Source organism: Melopsittacus undulatus, chromosome 11 (genome assembly GCF_012275295.1).
Source record: "Melopsittacus undulatus isolate bMelUnd1 chromosome 11, bMelUnd1.mat.Z, whole genome shotgun sequence".
Lineage (NCBI taxonomy): Eukaryota > Metazoa > Chordata > Aves > Psittaciformes > Psittaculidae > Melopsittacus > Melopsittacus undulatus.
Genome location: NC_047537.1, coordinates 17,038,094 through 17,060,536, shown reverse-complemented (window position 1 = coordinate 17,060,536; position 22,443 = coordinate 17,038,094). Strand labels below are relative to the sequence as shown.

The 22,443-nt window shown below is 37.5% G+C and overlaps 1 protein-coding gene across 2 annotated transcripts in view; it reads left to right on the top strand.

Moving 5' to 3' along the window:
* TBCD (tubulin folding cofactor D) overlaps positions 1-22,443 on the top strand; it is a 122,765-nt gene that overhangs the window by 62,432 nt on the left and 37,890 nt on the right. For both annotated transcript variants that reach the window (XM_034067411.1, XM_031044813.2), the window contains 8 exons: positions 64-121; positions 5,435-5,464; positions 8,807-8,892; positions 12,710-12,790; positions 13,523-13,596; positions 14,497-14,614; positions 16,051-16,111; positions 17,367-17,389. In XM_034067411.1, coding sequence (XP_033923302.1) covers positions 64-121; positions 5,435-5,464; positions 8,807-8,892; positions 12,710-12,790; positions 13,523-13,596; positions 14,497-14,614; positions 16,051-16,111; positions 17,367-17,389 — 531 coding nt within the window. The remainder of the gene's footprint in view (positions 1-63; positions 122-5,434; positions 5,465-8,806; positions 8,893-12,709; positions 12,791-13,522; positions 13,597-14,496; positions 14,615-16,050; positions 16,112-17,366; positions 17,390-22,443) is intronic.

Genomic DNA, 22,443 nt, shown 5'->3' with positions numbered 1-22,443 from the left:
GATGGCATGACCCATTTCTTCTCATATTTTTGGTACTAATCCTCAGTATTTTTATTTCCTCAGTGCATTGATTATTGCTGCAGTATTTGATCGTGATGTTAATTGCAGAAGAGCTGCTTCTGTAAGTTACCACATTCTAGCTTATGTTTCTGTGCCTTTTTGGTTTCGTTTAATAATTTGTATTTTTAGCTATTTAGAATTACAGTATATAAGCAATTTATAATGTCATGAGCAAAAATTCTCTTTTACATCCTTAGAAGTATGGTGTGAATTTGGATTTGAAATTATATAATCCCCCAATCCATATTCTGATTTATGGCCACAGTTAAGTTGTGGTCATAATGGTTAGGGTAAAAGTGTCTAAGAAAGAGCTGTGTCGCATTTTCTGGTCACAATATCAAACAGTTGTACATAATATTTAGACGCTGGATCTTTTTCATGTTGCTGAGCTGGTTGTGAAGTTCCACTTTTCCAATTGTTCCTCAACTGTAACCTCTGTAAACTGAAAATTTCTAGAATAATCTCTCCCTCAAAAACTTTTTCATTTATTGTCTAAAACTCATTCTGTAGGACTGGGAATTTTTAAAAGGAAGTGACAAATCCATTAGGAGATATTGTTGTGTAGTTAATTGTGCTGACAGCTAAGTATATTCTGTGGAACCTTTCTGCAGAAAATATTTATGCTGTTGAGAATTGAAAAGCATGTGTTACTGATTTTGAGAGAAGCAAGTTTATGGATGAGAGAGTGTAGAATTTAAGAAGAAAGATTGGGCATCTTCTCTTTGAGAATTTAAGTCAGGGTGCTGTGCATACATTGGACTTGCTTTGGTGAAAACAAAAAAGAAGAAAGAAGTGCAAGATGTCTGTTTCAACAGATAAAACAAATTCTCTAATGCAAATGTAAAAAACCCCAGTTTTAACTGTGTTAGCACAGGACCAGACGACGTCTGTCAAAGAACCAGGCGTCTCTGCTCCTAAGAACAAACTTCACTGTGAATGCATTAAAAAACATATTTAGGTTAAAAAAAGGCAGTCTGCCGCATACAAATTGATTAATAAGTCTGTCTTATTTTTTTTTTTGACTGAAATTTTGAAAGCTAATGCACTTACAACATCATAAGGATTTCTTAGGGATACCTGGATAGCATCCTTATTTTTTCTAGCCACACCTCTGCTTGAGAGTTTAAGCTGTTGAATGAAGCTGCAGCATTAATTGCTGAGGAAGTGAGTCAGTTGCTTGTGTAATCATATCACAAATCACTTTGTCTAAATAAGTTAAAACCAAAGCATGGAAGCTAAGATGCTGTAGGTCACTGAGTACTGATATAATATGTTCTTCACATACTGTACCACTGATGAATATGAGCAATGCTACTTTCCCCCAAACTTCAAATTTTGGAAACGCTAGAATTTGTTATTCTTGGCTAATTTAAGTCATTTCAAATAAAGTTCTACGAGGAAAACAAAGGCATTTTTGTTTTTCTGAATGCTATACAAAATGTTCAGGACTATAGAGAGTGAAAGGTTAAAAATTTATTTGCTTTATAGGTATTATCCTAGGAATTAGATGGTAATATATATAACAAGGAGAATTCTTGTTGACATGATTGCCATTACCAGTGTTTTGCTTACCTTTAGTGGCTTGATCTAATTGTCCTGTGTAATCTTCATTATGTTTCTGCACTTAAACATAAACTGATAGATTGACCATGAAATACAGTGCTAAATCAGGTGCGTTTAGTAATGCTATAAGTTTAGTGCAGATTGTGTATTTCAGATGAGCACAAAATAAATTTTCTTTTCACTTTCCTCTTCTACTTTAAGCCAAGCTATTGAGCATTTTGCAATTCAATTATCTCCAGTGAAATTAATCTTTTCAGTAGTACCTTCTAATATAGTGCTGGTCAAAATTCAGAATTGTTGTGTTGATGGATAGTTATGAAAGTACTGAAGCCTTTTTCCTTACTCTAGAAAGAGAGGCAAAGAAGTATTTTGCATTTACCTGACATTACTACAGTTTTGAAGAAAAAATACCTGGGAGTCCTAATTATTTCCAATTATTACTACAGTTAAATATATATTTAAATAAACAACATGTTTTACTAGATTTTCCATCCAATCCAATATGCAATATGTTCTAATGTGGAGCACCAATAAAACAAAGTAGCATGTAGAGATATTTTGATCCCTGAGGTTAAAGAGAATAAAACAAGGCTGTTCTTTTGAAGCTCCAGAAGCATTCTGAGCTGACTTTCGCAACTCTTTCATGACTAGTCATTATAAGGACTAATCACATGAATAAGTGATCTCGGCTTGGGCTCCATTCAGCTTTTGATGTCTTAAAGGGAGTATTTTTTTCCTCTTGGTTGGTTGATAGTTTTTTAAGTCATGATTTAGGAGGTGTTTGAGTGTTTTTTCAGTTTTTGTGGTCATCTTGATTCTGATAGTGTGGAATCTTTAGATTAAAATCTTTGTATCCAGTTTTTCTATCTCCAGAAGGGGATCATATGAAAAATGTAAACTTATTATTACGAAAGAACTGGAATATTTGACCTCTTTTTGGAATTTGCAGTTGTTTGAAAGAATGATTGAAACTGTAAATTTTTCAGTTATTGAAGAAAAAGAAATATCTTTTGTGGAACAACAAAAAAGTGGTAGAGGAACAAGAAGGGAATTTTGTGAGCATTAAATGGGCTCTAGAAAATTGGCCTTTCATGTGGAGGAACAGTATGTTTCATTATTGTCATATTTCTAATTTACTTTTACAAAGTTAACAATAATATTGTAGGGATGGTTTTCCCCTTAACTTTTTCTGTTCAAGATACTCCTTCAGACCCAGGAAAAATAACGTATCATATAACTCTTGTTGCTAGAATTGGGATTAGGTGCTGTTCTACAGCAGTGATGTGTTTAAATTATCACATCTGGAATGTGCATTTTCTACAAAGCCTTCTGAAATCAGTGGTGAATTTTCCCAAGTATATCTCTGAACACTCTCAGCTTCTGGGTTTACATTCCTTTGAGGATTCTTTTTTATGTTTTTTTTGAAGTCTTGGTTTTCATTGTAAATTTTCCCATCATTGGCTGAAAATTTACTTGCAGAAGCAGCACTTTTTACCTGGAGCTGAGAGAGGTTCATGGTGATGCACAGGACCCTCCCCCAATTTAAATGACCATCTGGGAAGCAAGTTACTACACAGTTTTAGACTGCAGCTGGAAACCTTGCTAGCTGCTAAGCTATGGATATAGGAATTTGCTAGGTACCGTATCTCTCTTCATTTTTTTATGAATTGTAAATTCATAACAAAAGTGTGAAAATCTGTACCAAAGTGATTATTTTTCTCCAAGGCTATTCCATTGGAATCATCAACAAATATCTTTGTAACAAGGCAATAGTTAATATCTATTTTTGTAAACAGTAGTTAAAGTTGTATGGTTTTTATAGAGAAACTAATAAATTAGGTGTAAATTACCATGTAAGTTAAATGTTTAGAATACATTAGATGAGTGCTGAGTGGTTTTGCCATGCTGCTGGACTGTTCCTTAGATCCTTCTAAGCTAGTTAAAAACCAAAATGGTGACAGAGCATTGGACGTTTTAAATTCCTACCTTAGGCAAACGATTGGTGTGACATCTTTATGTGCAAATCCTGTTTTGCTGCAGCACTGTCTGTAGGCTCCTATACATTCAGTCTGAATCCTACGGATGTATTGTAAGTAGAATAAAACTATCACTGGTTTAAGACCAGGTTTACGTAGTTTGGATATCAAAGTTTCTGATTGAAAAAGAAAAGAAACAAAAAAGCTTTCCAGATTGGGTATCATTGCGGTACTTGTCTGAGCGGTATGATTTTAAAAGAAGTTGTAATGCAGGGGTTTGGAACTAGATGATCTTAAGGTCCTTTCCAACCCTAACTATTCTGATTCAATGAATAAACTATTAAATCCCTTGCATATGGTAGTTGAGAACATCCTCCTTGCTGAAACATCGTTATGCTGAGTAAAAATGGCATAAAAGGGGATCTAAAGCTAAAGTGTAAGTAAAAAGAAACAAGGGATGCAGAGTGCCGTGAAACAAGGTTCTGGCAAATCCTAGCTGGGAGCATTCATTGATGGAGACACAAGGAGTGGAAAAACCCCTATGGTAGTAGCTGGGCTGAGGCATACAGTAAAGAACAAATGCAGGGCATTGCCACAGCTCATGTTCCTGTGTGAAGTGTGCTTTACGTGTTGCCCAAGGGTGTATCTGTTCTGTGCCGCTGCAGAGGATAGCAGTTCTGCCAGAGGCAATCCCCAACAGGTTAGCTCAGGGGCAATGCTGGCAGCATGGCTGCCGCTGCTAGCGGGCTGAGGTGGGCTCCAGACCCGCTGTGGTGGTGGGTGAGCGGTTTCGAGACAGCTGGTGCTACGTGTCCTGCAGTGGATGCACTGGGAGCAGGAGCTGGACTAGCCCGGGCAAGTCTACAGGAACTGCAGTCATTATCCTGAGCAGACATCAGCTCAGAAATGCACCGCGAGGCTGGTTTCAGGAGGGCTTGCTTCACCTGTGCTCTGAGCACGCCTGCGCCCTGCACAGGGTGATACCTTGGTGAGCTGACCGAACCTGCTGTTTGTGCAGGTGGATTACCACATGCACACTGTATTTATATAGGGAATACAGAAGCTCTGTCTGTCAAAATTCTTGTGGCATTTTCAGTAAAGGTTGGGACTTCCCCCCATGTACATTGAACTCCAGTTCTTTTATTAGTACTTACATGTCTGTATCCTTTTAAGGAACAGAAATGAATTGGCTTTTTAGAGACAGGGAGAAAATTGAAGTAGGGAGTTAAGTAGGTTTTGTTCTGTATACTGTACAAGTAAGGGGTTAACTTTATGGTTGTAGTCATTGCATTTTGCAAGGCTTGGAGTTTATGTTATATAAAACACAAGAAACAAGCATGGATTTTGTCTTCAGGTTTTATAATTTCAGTGTTTCAGCATGCTTTCGGGTGTGTATCTTTCAAATAAGTATCACATTTGCGATGGTTTTTGTCTGAAGTTTTCACTGACAAAGAATCAAACTTGGCCTACTATTGGCAGATTGAAACAGTCAGACAAAAGTGAGCTGTCTCCATTTCTGTTGTCTACAGGTATTGACTTTCAGGTCCAGTGCGAAGCCTTGTGTCACTCCTCAAAAGTACTCCTCTGGGTGTGACTGGTTTAATAAACTTGCATTCTTCAACTGCTGTCATGCAACATATAGCTTTAAGAACACTAGAACATAGAGACACAGAAACTGAAAAGCCCTGTGGGCTTGTTCTACTGACAAAGCTTACTTTATTTAAAAAAGAAAAGCCATGGGTCATTTATATTGTTGTGTGTTTTGAATTCATCATCTGGTGTTTATCAAAAAGCAACCCTGACTCGTTTTGGTATGTTTGTTCTCTGTTCCTTAGGCTGCCTTCCAGGAGAATGTTGGGAGACAGGTATGGTGACTTTCCTCAGTCTTCATTCAGTAGTGCCTCCGAGGTTACTGTAAATGTCTAGTACCCAAAATCAGAATGAGACACTGCGGCTTTGGAGAAATTGAGTAAAGGATGTCACAAAATAATTATTTTCATTACCAGCAAACAAGTTCTTGTGCAGTATTTCTCTGAGGTGTGAGGTTTATTTTAGTACTCTAGTTTTGGAAGAAAATGAGCTTTCTGGTAGTTTCCAGTCATTCTGAAAAGCAAAATCAGCCTGTATGACAGCTGTTATACACCTTGGGAAGTGCAAAGCTCTCAAGGCAGGAAAATCCCAGTTTCTTGTATTTTTTTTTGTATTTAGTTTTGATAGAACAGCTGAAGTGTGCTGCACAGTCTTTGCTATGGTTGGCAATGGAACAATGAACTGAGCTTAAGAGTCCTCAACTCACTGTCTGCTTTTGCCTGGTGTACCATAACACAACCACAACCACCTAGATATTTTAAGAAACCTATTATTTTTGGGGTACCAGAGTGCTTTAAAAGTAAGTATTATGGTAGGTTCCTGTGTAACTTAGTAATATTTAAGTAGTTAAAGTGTTCGGATTTGCAACCTCAAGGGAGAAGCAATTAGGGTAAAGACTGGGATCTCAAAGCTGAATATACAACTTTTAGAGGAAAAAAAGGAGGAAATGGTTCATTTAGTGAATTCTTGTGATAGAGCTTGGCGTAAGCATGATTAAAGCCAATTTTGTTATCATTAAGCCATTCTTTAAGGGATATTATTAAAACACTGTGTAGCTTTCCCTGATATCATTCCTGAAGATCTCTGTTACGTGGTTGGATGCTGTTCCTTTAGAACTTTAGAACTATGGGTGTTAAGTGATGTGTCCATAACCAGAGTGTGCATTTCTAGATAGAATTAGGTTAATAGCAGAGAAAGGGTGCAAGAAGGCTAGGAGGAAGAGGGCAGTTTTTTTGGTGACCTGGCCTAACTAGGTTTGTGATAAGTAGAAGCCAGCGTGATTCTTTCCTGGTCTATAGTTACTGCCCTGGAGAGCTTTAGTCATCACACAGCAACTCAGCCTGATTCCACTTCATGAGGTAAACACCTTCCTGTGCCTGCAGCTCCAGGTGAGATAGGGCTTCTGGGCCCAGCAGGTTTAGAAATGCTTCCATGTAGCCAAGCTCCTGTGGAGTGTACAGTCTATGTTAGTTTATACCCAGGAAGTTTTCTCTTTGACTCTGCTTTGACGCCCAGTTCAAACCTGTCTGTTGGTAGAACTCAAAATAGTTTGAGATTATGTGTCAACATGTGAAGGAGGAATTTGCAGGGAAATAATAAGCTTCCATGACATGAAGAATGCTATCAGTCTCCAGTTGGTTCCTGCAGAAATGCAGAAGTTTTACCGTTCATTCCTTACTGCCTAGGAAAAAGGGTTACTTCATCAGTGGATACACCCTCTGTAGCTCTTTGCCGAGATGTAATGTGTTGAAAGAGGCACCCTTTCTCTGAATTGGAGCGAGCTAAACATACTCTCCATCTGAAGTAACAACACTGATACTAACTAGGTGGAGAAAAAGTTGACCTCACTTACTTCCTGGTTCCTGCCTGCTCCACCTTTGCAATTCAGCCTCCCCCATATCCAAGGGCTTGCTTTTATGGCCTCAGAAAGAGGAACCATGGGAATTTACACTTAGTTTAAATGAAAACTTGGAAGAAGTTTTTTTTAAGCATAGATCATGAGAAATGCCCATGCTTCTGGTGGGACTGACTTATTGGAGAAGTGAGATATGGACAGAATGGAAACTGTTAGCTTTTCTCCTAGTTTTGGCTCACCTGTTGGCCAGGACCTCTGTACTCATGAACTTATTGTCAGGAATTCTGCTGTCTCACTGACGTGCACTGTGGCACCATGACCTTTAGTGAGATGGCATCAAATGGGCACACTTAACAGCCAAGTAATGAATAGCAAGGTCCAGCTAGCAGCTAGAATTGAAAGTGTTTAGCTGTAATTTTCCTTATGTATGCTATGTATGCTTAGGTATTTCATTGTCCTTCTTGTTGTTTGGCTATAAGTCATACTGAGGTATTTCTTGTGTATATTTTTAACCTTAATCAGTGCTTCATTAGGCTTTTAGAGGGTGCAGTCATTTCACCTTTGGGTTATTAGGGCGTGCAGATAGTCTCTTGGCTATTCTGTCTGTCCTTGGTTCAGTCAAATTCCAGGTCTTGGTTTTTTGGACTGTTTGCATTGTTCTTCCCAGAATAAGACCTCTGCAGTAGCTGGCAGTTTCCCACTGCTTGTAGTATATACTTCTTTAATTATTCAGGCTTAGATCTAGAGATATTTTTCTACTATTTTTGCATAGCTGTATCCTAATGTGGAAGGGATGAGTGAGCTGTAAACAAACAAAACTGTATCACATCCAGAACCTGTACTTCCACATAGCCTTATTGCTTAAATATCATATGATTGTCCCTTTTGTAAGCCAGTGTAGTGTCTTTCAGTTGGCAGTTCTCCATTTGTACTTAATTATGGTTTGTGGAGGGTATGCTGCCTCCTCCATTCCAAAACACTGCCTGCTGCGTAGGACTGTATTAAATCAGTCATAGCCAATCAAAATTCTGAACATCTGAATCGTATTGCTTGTATAAAAAGGGGAAAATTTATTTGTCAATTGCACATTAAGGAATGTATCTTCTAAAACCAATTTTTTGAGCAGTGATGTCAGAAGTGTGATACTTCTGCAGGGTTCAGTGTTTAAGGCTTTGCTGGGAACTGGTGTTCTTTTTAAAACCAAACTATCCCCAAGTGTTTAGTTCATTAATAAGTAAGTCATAAAATATATGTAGAAACAAATAGACATAATCAAGCTCCCATGTATCCTACATGGGATACATTTCTTGGTGCCTAGGTCTAGTTTTATACTTCATAAAAATCGCAGCAGATACTTATTCCCTCACATAAACTGAAAACATGTTTACATTGATCTAGACCCTAGGGAGAAATCATGTTTTGTGTACATACATAATCATGCTTTCACCAAATGTGTATTTGGATATGACTTGAAGGTGTTAAGATAGCTGCTGCATAGTTTATTATCTGCTGCTGTTTACTTTGACTGTTTATCATTGACTCATACGTGAAGCCAGGTATTTTCCTATTTATATATCCAATATCCTGTATATCTTTATTGCAAGTGATTTTACTATAAATTAGGAAATAAATTGGTTGTTGGTTTTTTTTTTCCAGGGCTTGAAGAGTAGTAGTAGATTTATTTTAAATAATGTTGCCTGTTTGGAAAGTATTTTAAATAACATTTTGGGGTTTTTTTGCCTTTTCCCTATGATGTTTCTAGGGTACTTTTCCACATGGCATAGACATTCTAACCGCAGCTGATTATTTTGCTGTTGGTAACAGAGTTAACTGTTACCTGACTATAAGGTAAGGTTCCAAGCATTAGTTTTCTTAAACATGAGGGACCTCTTTTACATAATGAAATATTTGTCTGATTGTTCACCTTATTGAACATTGTTTGTCACTGCTGATTCTGAATAAATTAAGATTTTTCTCATTTCTGCATCAAACTGCTTATTAGGTATAAGGCAAGGTGAAAATGTGACTATGATTTCCTTGTCTATGTAGAAGAAGCAGTCAAGAAGGCAGTATTTGCAGGTGTCACAAAGCTGGCTAAGCTGGTCAAAGTTAGAGAGGACTGGGGGGGTGTTTGAAGAGTTGCAGTAAAAGGATCTGCTGTTATAATGGGAAACAGATTCTGATGTGGGTAGCAAAAAAATAAACCAACAGCCATTTAAAAATATTCTTTGCACAGGTTGTTGGATTTGTGGTCTGTGCACAGACCTTTAACTTGAGTGCTTGTGTTTTACATAGGTAACTCTATGAAAAGTCTAACCACAATACGCAGTAGTGTTTGAAAAAACAAACTGATCCCTGCAGTATGGAGGCTGCAACGAATGTAGTGGGAAATACTGGAAATGGTCTGATGTCATAAATCAGTGCCTTGTCTTAGAATACTGTGTTCTGTTCTGATCAGCTGTCAGAAGATACAATAGTGCTGAAGTCAGGGGAATTCAGAGGCAAGCTGGGTGCACAGGATGACTAAAATGAATGTAAGGGTGCACTTCCTCATGAGAAGATGAAAAGGGCTGAGGGCTGGGTTCTACCTTTAGTTGCCTAAGACAGACAGTCTAGCCTGGGTGTCTAGCCTCTCTCCATAGGCAATGCAAAGAGGCACCTACAAAGGTGATTCAGACCATTATAAGATAGGTCAGATAAATTGCTCCATGGAGTTGCATGCTGCTCAGGAGCCAGCAGGTTGAAAGGCTTGGAGAGATCCTATTCTTGGGGAATATGAAATAGCAAACAAGTATATGATGGTTTATGCTCCATTGCCAGCTTTGTGACATCCAGTGCGGTTTTGTTTTTTTTTTTTTAAGATAATTTGCACTGGAACACTTTGTCTTCTCCTTGACTGTATTTTTAATTAATCTGTCCACCTCCATATTGTCCCTTTTGTGCATAATCATTTTGGTCTGTATGTGTCTTCACCTTTTACCTACTGTCATTCCTTGTGGGGCGCACACCCTCCTCCTACACTGCCCCAGAGCTGCCGCCTCTGCCCCAAGATGGGGAAATGCAGTGACTTGGTCCATGCTGCTCTAGGTCCATACAGTGTCAGTGGGACTTTTGAAAGTCCACCTTTTTGTACGAGTAGAAAATTGAAGATATTCAAAATTGACAAAGCAGGGTTTGTTTTTTCTCTTTTATAATTTTGGCTTGGAGATGGGTCACATTCTCCTTATGTTTGGAGAGCTGAATTGTTCATTTCCTTACTTTTTTCAAATGCTCATTTTTTTACTTCTTTTGTTACAATTTCCATGGGTTTTGTAGGAGTGTTACGTACCTAAGTGAAAGTACTTTTACTCTGGATTTCTTCCCTCCACTTCCGGGCCTTCAAAGCTTCAACAGAAAGACTGAATTTGTAGATTCTGTATAAATAATCTTAGGTATTTAGTACCATGATTCCTTGAAATTATGTTCAGTCTTAGTAACTGAACTCTTCTTTGTAAAAGCATTTGACATCCCATTCATTATATTACTTTTAAAAGTCTTCACCATTTGTTCTTCAAGCAGGATATTTTTTTTTGGTCAATTCTTAATTATTTCCTTATTTCTGTCTGAGTAACATCAAAGAAAAAGTACATAAGCATATATTTGGCTGCACAGAAAACATGTATCATTATAATGTGGTAGGAAGAATGGACCTTTCTGATCAGTATGCCTTAAGGTGCTGTAATTGTTTATGTAGCTGGAAAAAGCTGCTTGAGGTTCATATTCCAGATCTGGAATCTTCAGCTGTCCTTCCCCCACCCAGATAAAATGATCTTGGGACACTCTGTGCCAACGGAGTGTGGCTGCGTGAAAGGAGGCTCTGCAGGTGTGAGAGTTGGTACTGCTACATTCCTTTGAGCAATAAAAGCTTGAAAAGGATGTGCCAATTTCTCCAGATGGATTTGGTTTTGGTTTGTAAATAATGATACACTCTTATAGAGAGGCAGTATCATATATATTCTTATATTTATGTGTGTGTTTATAAATAGGTACTAATACCCTTTAAAATCAAAATATTTTTATGCAAGTTTTTCACACTGGGTGTCCTTTCAGCTCAAATGTCATAATTTAGAACTATGGGTGCTAAGTGATGTGTCCATAACCAGAGTGTGCATACTCTGGTTATGCACAGACCTATCTATCCTATCTGAGGATAGAAGGTAGAGGAAAGCCATTTTGTATGAACTGGGATTAAAGAGATGATGCAATTCCAGGAGTTCTGGGCTTGGTAAAAGCTGAATTAAGGAAGAAGCTTCTTAATCTAAGTAGAGTGTGATACAAAAAATGTACCAGAACATAGTCAGGAAGGTTAGACTTGTATCCCAGGCTACTTTCATTAAATACTCAGTAGGGTACAAAAGATGGGGTCTGTAGTTAGTTATAAATGAAAATGGAAAGTGGGATTGTGCTACAGACATGGCTCAAGAAATTGATGAGCTGAGCAACGGAACTTGGAATAAAATGGTTGGGAAAAGTGGTGAGTGCTAAAACTAGGACTCAGCAGTTGTAAGGAAGAGAGGAGAACTCAAATATGGCAGGGCCAATCTTCTGTTAGTCTGTGTTCTTCCAGAGCAGGGTAAGGAACCAAAGAATGATAAATGTTACTATTTCTCTTCTGGCATCACCAACCAGTTAAACCACCTGTCTACTCCCCCTCCAGGGCTCATAGCAGTCAGTAGTAGATATACTTCTATACCGTGTATTGGCTCAAATGACTGAGGTCTGTGCTGTGGATCTAAGTATTCCTACTCTTCTGATGAATTGCATAGATACCATTATGGTAACATGCAACACTATTTGGTTTTTGTCTTTGTTTTGCTTCTAATCACACACACGTGTATTAGTGGAACACTATTATGGTTGCAAAGTTAGTCACTCAAAAGGTTAAGACAGGTGACATTGAGGTAATCCATGCCTCCTTAATGTTGTCCCTTTGTGCAGACCATTTTGACACAAACACATTCTACTGGTTGTTTAGCTTTCCAAGATTATTGAATATCCATCAGACCTACTGAAAAACCATTTCATTTCTGTTGACCCTAGCTTCCAGTAATTGATGTTTCTGAAGATTGGAAAGCAAGTGTGGCTACCAGGTTACGTAGTGATGCAGGCTACCTAGCTAATGAATTCTGGTGTTCCCTTAGGTCTTAGGTCTTGACTCTACAGCTGCAACATTTTTTGTCAGAATTGACTTTTTCTTTATACTTGATTTTTAAAAAAGGGAAAATTGAAAACCCATATTCATTTTGGACCATTATATTTATGAAGATGTAGCACATTTCGGTGTTTTAATTTTGCCGTGCTGTGGATTGCATCATTAACGTTTCTCAATCTGAAATAATTGTATACCTTAAAGTACACATCTAGATTTTCTAGTATGTAACAATGGGAATTGAATATTTCTTTTTGCTGTTCATTGCTGTCAACCTTTTTATATGTGTAGGAGTTTCTGTAAGGAATCTGAAAGTTTTACATTTAAATGTTTTCCTATGGTAAATTGAGCTGCATCTCATGATTAAGTAATTTTTTTTGGTTGCTTTAAAACTAGAGGATTTAAATCTTAGAGCAGCTTATGTTAAAAGGCACACAGATGCTGATTCTGTACTCTCCATGGACATTTCGTTTTCAGTGTGTATATTGCTGGCTTTCCTCAGTACACACAGCCGATGATTGATCATTTAGTTAACATGAAGATTAACCACTGGGATAGGTAAGTTCATAAAGTCTAATGATTAATATCCAGGAGGTGAGTGCTCTGCATATCATGCTTTCCTAGATTAGTTCTGTAAGTTTCACTTCTACCAGAGTTTGCAATAGCATGTGACTGAAAGAAACTGGACAAGTCATCTATGCCTCCCTAGTATATTGTCACTTAAAACATGTTTATGAATTCTGTCTTTTTGCCATGACCTCAATCTGTTAATACATTAATAAAACACATTTATGTGTTAGATGGTGTATGTGGGGGGTAAACACCATCACCATACAATTATCATAATTAAAGTAGATTTCATGCATAGAGATGCTGCTTAGTCATATTCAGTGTTCATGAAGATTAAAATGCGTACATATAACACAAATGAGATTGTATCAGTGCTGATAATAGTTTGCATCATGAGAAATAATAACAGTTTACTGTAGTGTCCCTGCCAATGCTTAGAATGAGCCCTCAGGTTCTACCATCAACACTTAGGTTTTTCTTTGTCTCTTTCAGCAATAAGTTCTATTCATATAGCTAAAAGCTAGCTGTAGGCTGTCTGTTTGGTCCACTCTTGGGTTTTGTTGGCTTTATTGAAGGGGGTAGCATGGGATGGACAGCAAGTACTGTAATTTTCAATATTGCTGGGGTCTTCATTTTGATCCTGACATTATTTTTTAATCCATTACTTCTACTAAATTGCTAACCCCCCAAAAATGCAAAAAATGTTTTTTTCATCTTCAGTGTTATTCGAGAACTTTCAACCAAGGCTCTGCATAACCTTACTCCGCGGGCTTCTGAATACATGGCGAATGTGGGTAGGTAAAAAATCCTGCATCATGTGCCACAGCAAGTGCTCAGGCTTATGTAGCAAAATGTATTAAGAAGATTTAAACATGCAATATGACTTAATAAAAGTGAAGATTTCCCTTGCACCTTAGTGACACTAACAGCTTTACCAGTTTTCAGGTTTTATGCAACATTTATAAGATACTGCCAGATCTTTGTTTGAGGACTGCACTTTAGTGATGCAGCTACGCTGGACCCTACCAGTTCTGAGATGAATAAATGGGTGTAGTTCTATTGCAGCAGCTCCAGCAGCTTGCTTTCAGATTCCTAGCTTTTGCTTTGTTGTTATGGCTTTGATGTCGTAAAGGGTGGGGGGATCTGTTTTGTCTTGTCCAGTCTGACATCTCCAGAAGAATTCCTCTTTGACTGTTGTGTGTGTAATCAAATATTTCTTAGCATGAACTCAGGTTCCTTTGCTCAGCCCACTTGAGATTCTGAGGATGTACCAGCTGCTTTTTAATATGGCTGAAAGGCTGCAGCTGACACCCAGTTGGGTCTGTAGTTCCTGATCTTACCAAGGCTCCCTACAGTGGTCTTGGAAGGTAGCAGTTTACATGGAAGTAAAATTTCATGGAAGCACAAGCCTCATTTCCCTTAGTGCTCAGCCAGCCCAATGCCTAAGAGCAAGTATGTGATTTCATTTACTACAAACAAGGAGGTAGCTGTGAGTACAAAATTCCTTGTGGCTTAGTATGCTTTGTCAGAATTTGCTTATATTTTTGAAACTTGTTTTTTATATGATGGCCAGGAAATATTGGCCTGACTTCCCAGAAATGGTTTTCCCATCTTATTTCTAGGTTACATTTATAACTGTGATCTGTCACTATGCTTTGTTTAAAAAAAATAATAACTTGTTTCATCTCTTTCAGTTTTGCCAAGACTTCTGCCTTTATCAGTGGGCACAGATCTGCACACACGCCATGGGGCAATTCTTGCCTGTGCTGAGATCACCCATGCACTGTGTAAACTGGCAGAAGAGAATAATAGGTATAAATGCAAGATTATCTAAGGCTATAAATTTTCCTTTCAGGTCTGGTCTATTGAAAGCTTCCTGAGTATAATTACGGAAATCTCCATCTTACTGAACTTCTTTTCCATTGAATTTTTGTTTGTTTTGATCAGTCCTGCCAAGGCTTCACCTTTTATTCAGTGATATTATAAACTGAAGTCTAAAGTCATCATCAGGAAAGTCAGATTATTTGCTGCCTTACTTGGAGAGTTCAAAGTTATAATTTAAATACAGATTATCCCCCTTTCCCTGTACGTATGCTGTTTTCCTGGTGAGGGGACAGTCTTGTCATCAGTGTTAGAGAAATACCTCCTCAAGCAGCTTGGACTGATTTAATTGTTGCTGCTGAGTGTGATCCAGATATATAGATATATCTCTATATCTCCCTTATCTGTGTAAGGGTGTATGTGTGTATACATACACACATATTACGTATAAGTGATGTAGCCGGAATAATTGACAAAATTATTTGTAGATGTCTTTGCTTTAATGTTGTGATTAAAGAAACAAGTCATTTACCTTTTCTTTCTATCACAAGAATCACATGTGAGAAATAGTTGAAGATCTCTATTGCAAAAGCTAGAATTTGGAAGTTATCATAGCAGAATCATATGCAAGCATAATGTAAATTGGAATGAATGGCTGTTAAAGATTAAAGGCAGTGGAAAATAAGATTCCAGAGTGCAAACTTCAGTGAAGTACAGTTCTGCAGGAGTCAAAGATATACATACACTGAAGAAATGTATTTAAAAAAGACAGACAGACTTTCTGGGTTTTGTTCTACAAGTTGGATAGTTACTCTCTGATAAACCTTTTTTATTTTACTTCTGTGAGCATCTTAATGCAGTCATACAAAGATATCTGAAGTGATGACTTCAGACAAATTTAATGTTGTTGTTTGTACAAGCTAAATACACTGAGATGAATTCAAATAACAGATATCAAAAGTATGCACTGATTTTTATGACTTATTGACAAGTAGTAATTGTATTTGCCAGCAGTGTCTGGCAAAAGAATTTGTGTTTTCCCTTTTCAAGGGAAAAAAGTTAGAAAAGATGATGCAGAATATTTTTAATAGTAGAAAAAACTTGAAATAGCTGGAAAAATCACAGGTGTGTTTGAGTCCAAAACTCGGCTGAGCTGAGAAAGGTTTATTGGTTTATTAATGATGATAATACTATTAGGAACTGACACTAATTTTTTTTAGTCCTTCAAGAATGAGTTTGCTACGTGATAAGGACAGGATTTAAATCATTATGTGTGAACTATTTAGAATTAAATATTGCATATTTCTGTTGTGTAATTTGAAAATCAAATTATTGGTTTTGCTTGAAAGTACAGTGAAGTCGTGGAAGAAAAATTATATCTGGCATGATTAGGAAAGCAGTCTTAAAAAATTTGTATGCCTTTACAGATCTATAACACATTATTTTGATGAAAAATCATTGGAGGGACTCAAGCAAATCCATGAAGAGGTGTGTATAAAGTATAAATGTATCTTTTAACCTGGTATGTTGTATTATTTTTAAACAAAAAACCATTTACAATTCAGACAGCTGCTCTCCATCTTCTTTCCTCTTCCCCTTGCTAAAAGGAAGAATCTCACAAACAGTAATTTGGACACACACTCCAGATAGCTAGATATCCTTAATCCCACTATAATTTTGTATTTGGTCCCTTGCTGTTCTGCCAGCCTCTTAGCTAAGCCACTTTCTCTGTTGCTGCTAGTTGTACTCCTGAAATACCACATGGGGTTTTACTTTGGTTTTCTTTCCACTTTGGTTTTCTTCCCTCCTTCTGTACACACTGACTGGCTGTGCAGGTAGGTAATATGGCTGTTGCCTTAATGTGACCATATTCAAGAGAGATCTTCCAGTGAGTCCATTCTGTACTTTTTATTCTTCTTTATCAGGATTTCATTGCTAAAACTTTGCATTCATAATTTAGCTGTTTATAGACCTTGAAAATCGTATTCTGTGTTTCAGCTGATGTATTGTCTTTATCTCTACTTATGACAAATGAAGTCTTGCTCATAGCAAATTAAAATCCTTCTACAGAGATAGTTTTGCCTTCGCTTTAATTTAAGTCATGCTGTTGTTTTTTTTTCTTTTGCCTCCTGTTTCTTCACCTCATGGAACAGACAGTACTTCATCCAGGCTCCTACTTCTTTACTATAGTACCTGTAGCACTTTTAGGCCCAGTTCTGATGCGCTGAAGCTGTCAGCTTTACTCGTTATGCTTCAAAGTACACAGCTACTTACTTAATGCTGTGCATAGGTGAAAGCTACTGGTACAGGTTGAAAAAGTATCTTCATCCTTGTTTAACTTTCTCATGTGGAAATGCCTGAAATCTCAGCCAGCAGGATCCATACTGTTACAACAGCCTTAATCCATTATGATCATTTTAGAAGGGACAGCTGTGGAAAGCAAATGTATTTTAAAAAGCCAAATTACCTTCCAGGGTATGTGCAGGAGCAGCTAGGATTTGGAATTAAGACAACCAATGCTTTATCTATGTGTTAAATTGATTTTCTTTGAATGTAAAATTCAAATGGCTATATAGAGGGGCTTTTTCTTTAAATATTTTCTCTTTGAATTCTATTTTTAAAATAAGCCAAAATGTTGCATAGCTTACAGTATATAGACATTGCACGTGAGGAGGAAAAAGCAAAACACTTGTATCAAACTCACTCTGCTAATACTAGTATTTGTTGTTTTCTTTTCCCCCAGCTTCGCAGTCGTCAATTGTACAGGTAAGAAAATAGCTGCAAAAAAAAAAATTATTTGCATTTTGAATTAGAAGTAATGAAAAGAGTAGGATCCCGGGGGTGTTTTGGGTTGTACAAGCTAGTTACACCTACCATAGACTGCCAGTCTCTCGCAGGTCATCCAGATGCAAGTGCGTGCATTCCTTTGGCTTTGTCTGCCTATTACAGAGGCTAATGTTGTTTTATAATGGTTGTGGTCTTTAGAGAGTGCGACTCCCAGGGCATGTTAAATTAGTGGGAAAGTAGTAAGTACTGGTCTCAATATTGTGATAGAGGCAGAACAGAATTTGAACCAGAATATGCTTGCTAATTTCTGGCTGCAGCAGTGTGCAATGGATTTCTTTCTCATTATTAACCTGTGCTGTGGTACTTGTATGGTTCAAATAGGTTTATAGAAATGACCTTTACCTAATAAGTTAATGAGTCCAAAAGGTATTTATTTATTTATTAAAGGAGCTTTATCTAAGTCCCAGAATTACTTTCTTCATCCTGTGGAATGAGTAGGCCACGAGTATTACAAAAGGTTCCATGCAAGTTTTCATCCCTTGCACCAAAGAAAATGTAAATGAGTTTCACTGTGTTGTTTTTCATTTCCTCTTTATTAAAGCTTCCAGGAAATAAAGGCAGTTTGCCTTACCAGTGCTAAGTAACTGTTAACTAAATGTGAACCAAAGCTAGTATGTGACTTCAGAGTTTCTTCCTAAATTTAAGGAAATCAAAACACAATTCATTACTTCTATCCCTTAATGATTGTATATGCAGGTTTTTTCCTGCTGTAACTGACAAAGTCTTTGAGCTTTTGGGCAATTTGATTCCCTTCTTTGCACACAATGTATCTGAAAACAGTAAAGTCAGGGTAGTTTTTTTGTCTAACTATTAATTATAATGTAAAATTTTTTTGTAAATTTTTATATCCTGAAACTTTCTGGACAAAAAAAAGTTTAAATTTATGAGGGTCGTACACACTGATGTGAAACTTTCCTTCCTCCTCAGTTAGCTTGTACTGGCACATGGGTTTAATGCTGATACTGTACATTAGTGCCTTTGTGGGTGGCTGTCTTGGCTCCCATAAATTCTTTAATGTCAGGGTGGAGCTTGGGTGTAATTTGTTTTTGTCATAATGTGCACTTCTTGCACTTAATGGTATTTATAAGATGCCTACAGAAATGTTTTCATTCTAGATAAGACTTCTAATTCAACTCCAAGCAAAATTGATTCACTGCTGTTTATTCTAATGCTTAGGTTGACACAGAGATGTCTACTAGAATCCATATTTGAAAATATCGGTATGCATAACATTTTAAAATAGGACAAGAAAAATAAACTAGGTTATAAAAACAAACCAGCAATATGAGTATTGCTGGGCAAGCATTTAGTGAAACAAGCCAAACTTGTTTTGTGATGAGTAATTATTGCACGTAATACTCCAAAGATTTCCATTTGAGAAATTGCTACCGGGAATTTTCGGTGTAACAACATCTTGTAGGAATGTTGAAAACTCGTGTGTTTTATTTGTGCTTCTAGCTTTTAAACTGCATTCAAAAAAAGCATCAAGCCACAGGTCTCAACTGTTTATTAGCTACTTTGCTTTCACTTCTGGCAACAAACAAAGCTTTCCTTTTGTGGACTGAATGGGTTTTAATGCTTTGATCAAGCTGTTGTGTTGTGTTGATATTGTGTTGGCCTGTGAGAAAGGGAAAGGAAGTGTAAAAATACCGTGATTTAAAAAATAAATAAAATGTGAAGTTACAATTTATAACTTGTAAGCTGGAAAATGGGTTGTGAGATTCTTCATTGTCTAATGGTTAGGATTCCATTGAATTCGTGAGTACCTCAAGTCAAAAAAGATAAAGCCAAAGTGCTCTAATGGAGACCTTCATGTAGCTGATGACCTTACTTTCTTTAGCAGCTCTTGTCTTGCTGTGTCTCTGACCTGATTTTCAGTGGTGGCTTTGAATCACACTTCATGTAGGATGCAGTTCAAGTTTTGAGTTATCCTGCACAGCCTCTCAATTTTGAGGATACTTGTAGCAGTCAGATTTGTTTATACTAATTGTAGAAAATCCTGTCCTCTACTGGATTAACATTTTTTAAAGACCAGAAGTATCTTTCTGTCTTCCTGTAGAAGTCCTTTTCTGGTTTTACCATAGTATGCTGAAAAAGGAGGATGCAAGTCCAGGCACAGCAGTATGTACTTCCTTCCATTAGTCTTGACTCTGACACATTTGAAGCACGAGTTTGTCTTGAGGAGCTGGTTGGTTTAAGAATTTGCATGTGTACTTCCAGTGCAGTACCGTGCAGCGAGCCTGATTTTCTCTATTGAAAGGGCTCTAGTCATAGCAAGTTCTATGCAAACCGTGCCACTTAGAGTATTTGTCCACAGTGCCTGTTTTGTGCTCTATGGGTAATGAAGTTATAAAAATGGAGCTATCTTTTTTTTTGCTTCAAATATTACTTTTGTATATAAAAACCCAAGACAAAGTCTTGTGGCATGTGTTGTCTTAAACTGGTTTACTTGGGATAGGAAGTCAGTCTGCTCGTTTAAACACAGTGTTAATGGTCAGCCTTATCTGTATTATCATAGAATCATAGAATGGTTTGGGTTGGAATGGATCTTAAAGCTCATCCAGTTCCACTCCCCTGCCATGGGCAGGGACACCTTCCAGTACACCAGGTTGCTCAAAACCCTGTCCAACCTGGCCTTGAATCAACCTGACTTCTACTGAACCAGCATGGTTAGAATCTTAGTTTTGGTAGCAGATATATTTCTGTAGTGCATCTGAGACGCTGTACTAGTTCTCAGTGTGAAAAGTCCTCAATAAATATTTTTAATAGTAGTCTGTTAAGATTCTTTGAAAAGGCATCAACTCATACAAGATGAATATACTGAATATTTGACCGAATAGATGCTCGGAGTATTTTTTACCTCCTTTCTTGTAGCCTGTTCTAAGTCTGGTAATGTAGGTCCTAATACACAGAATTGAGTAACAGAATACTTCAGGGTGGGTATGGAAGTACCACAGATAGATATACTGGACTTTCATCAGGTAGATGCACTGCATTTCTGTATTTCAGGTCTGTTCTATTCACTCGGGCCTCAGGGTTCCCATCGAAGGCCTGACAGGATGCCTGGTGTTTGGTAGCAACTCCCACACTGGATGATTCAGTAGTGCAATGTACTGCATGCTGAGTTTTGCTCTGATCTCATTCTTGTAACATATGAAGAGACTGGCTGCATGTATTACATGGTCAGCTACGTGAGGCAAGCAATTTTAGGGTTCTAGAAGAGCAGCCAGTCTAAGTTGGACTGTCATCCTCAGAGCATCAGCTTTGCAAAAGCATAGGGTAACCTGTAGGTGTTGACAGGTGCTAGTCAAAAGAGAAACTCCTCTCATTTCAAAGACCTTTAAGGTAGCAACTAATCTTGATGGTTTCAGGGCAAACGTGTTTCTTGGCAGTCATCTACATAAGAGTTTATTAACTTAATCAGCAAATAATTCCAGCCCTGCAACAAAGCTCATCTTAACAATTCTTCCAAGTTTAAATTATTTTTTTCATCCAGTAAAATGGTGGTTCTAGGAGGTCAGGCTTTACTGTGCTTTGAAGAGTTATAAGGCTCAGAGGTATATCTCTTTCCTCCCCTGTGCAACTTGTGATAAAGCCATTTTGTACTTCCCAAGCCCAGTAAGTATGTAACCAGAACATTTTAAGATACCTTGATTCTATTTGAGACAGAGTTCCCATGGAAAATGATAGGTTACAATTCATATGGAGCTGAAAATCCTTATTGAGCAGGTGTTTATAGCTACTTGGAAATCGAGTACTTGCGATTGAATCTCTTGAGTTATTCCAGTAGTTTTAACTTTAGGTTCAGATACTTAAAAAAAATGTATATACTGACAGCTTGTGTTACTGTTATTTATAATCCTAAAGATGAATTCTAAGCTTCTTACAAAAGGCAGGTTTTAAATAACTTAGAAACCCCCAGGATTCACAAAAATACCTTGAACTTCCATGCGCACTGGAAACAGCACTGTCATCGGTTCTGATTCAGGCCTATGTAATTAAATACAAGCACCGTGAGGTCAGTAATCTTAATTCATCAGCTCTACAAGGGATTGTGTTTTTTATTATATTTTCCACAAATAAATTGTGACTCATCCTAAACTGTTTCTGGAGAGAAGCGTTGCTGTGAAAGTGTACATAGGAAGGAATGCTTAGGAGCGCATGGCACCTGAGCACTGCATCAGTCAAGCTCCAGACTGAATTAATAATTAAACCTTGAAACAGGTACATCTGTTAATGTGATGCAAATTGTGGATGTGTCTTTGGAAGAAAAAAAAAGAGAGAATACTGACAGTACAGCAAAATTCAGAATCTCTGAATTAGGTAGATCCGTATCTTTTTAATTTAGTGAAATACTGTAGAGCGAGATAAAGTTAATAGAAAGATGTGCATCATGCTTGACAAACTAAGCACTGACTGAAGGAAGATCTAGGATTCTGATAGAATTCTCCATTCTTGAAATTGAAATATGGATGAGCTGTGGAAAAGGAGAAAACTGTAGATACACTGATGGACATACTGTGGTGGGCAGGCAAGAAATAACTTCAAGAGTTTTGCTGAGGAGAACACACAGTACCACAGTACCGCAGTGCTTTCAAAGATGAATTTGATTAATTTCTATGTTACATGGAAATCTTACTATGCAAGTTACTGTCACCATGCTTCATTCTTGCACAGGGACAGCAGTCTTTGGTGACGCTCTAAACTCTGAAATTAAATTGATGTAATGCCAGAGGAAGGGATAGCTGTCAAATTATTAACATAAGAGTAGCTCTAAATGGCCTGACTTCCTTATTGGCGGTGTGCAGAAGTGGAGGAGAGCAGCCTTTATGACTCAGTTTTTGCTTTGTAGTTTGCACAGAAGTCCGTATCTGAATCCTTGCATCAGCAGACTCTGTTGCACACCAAACAAATTTACAAGATCATTATTTTATACTCATTTGCAGTAAGGCAACAGACAAAAGGCGAGGAAT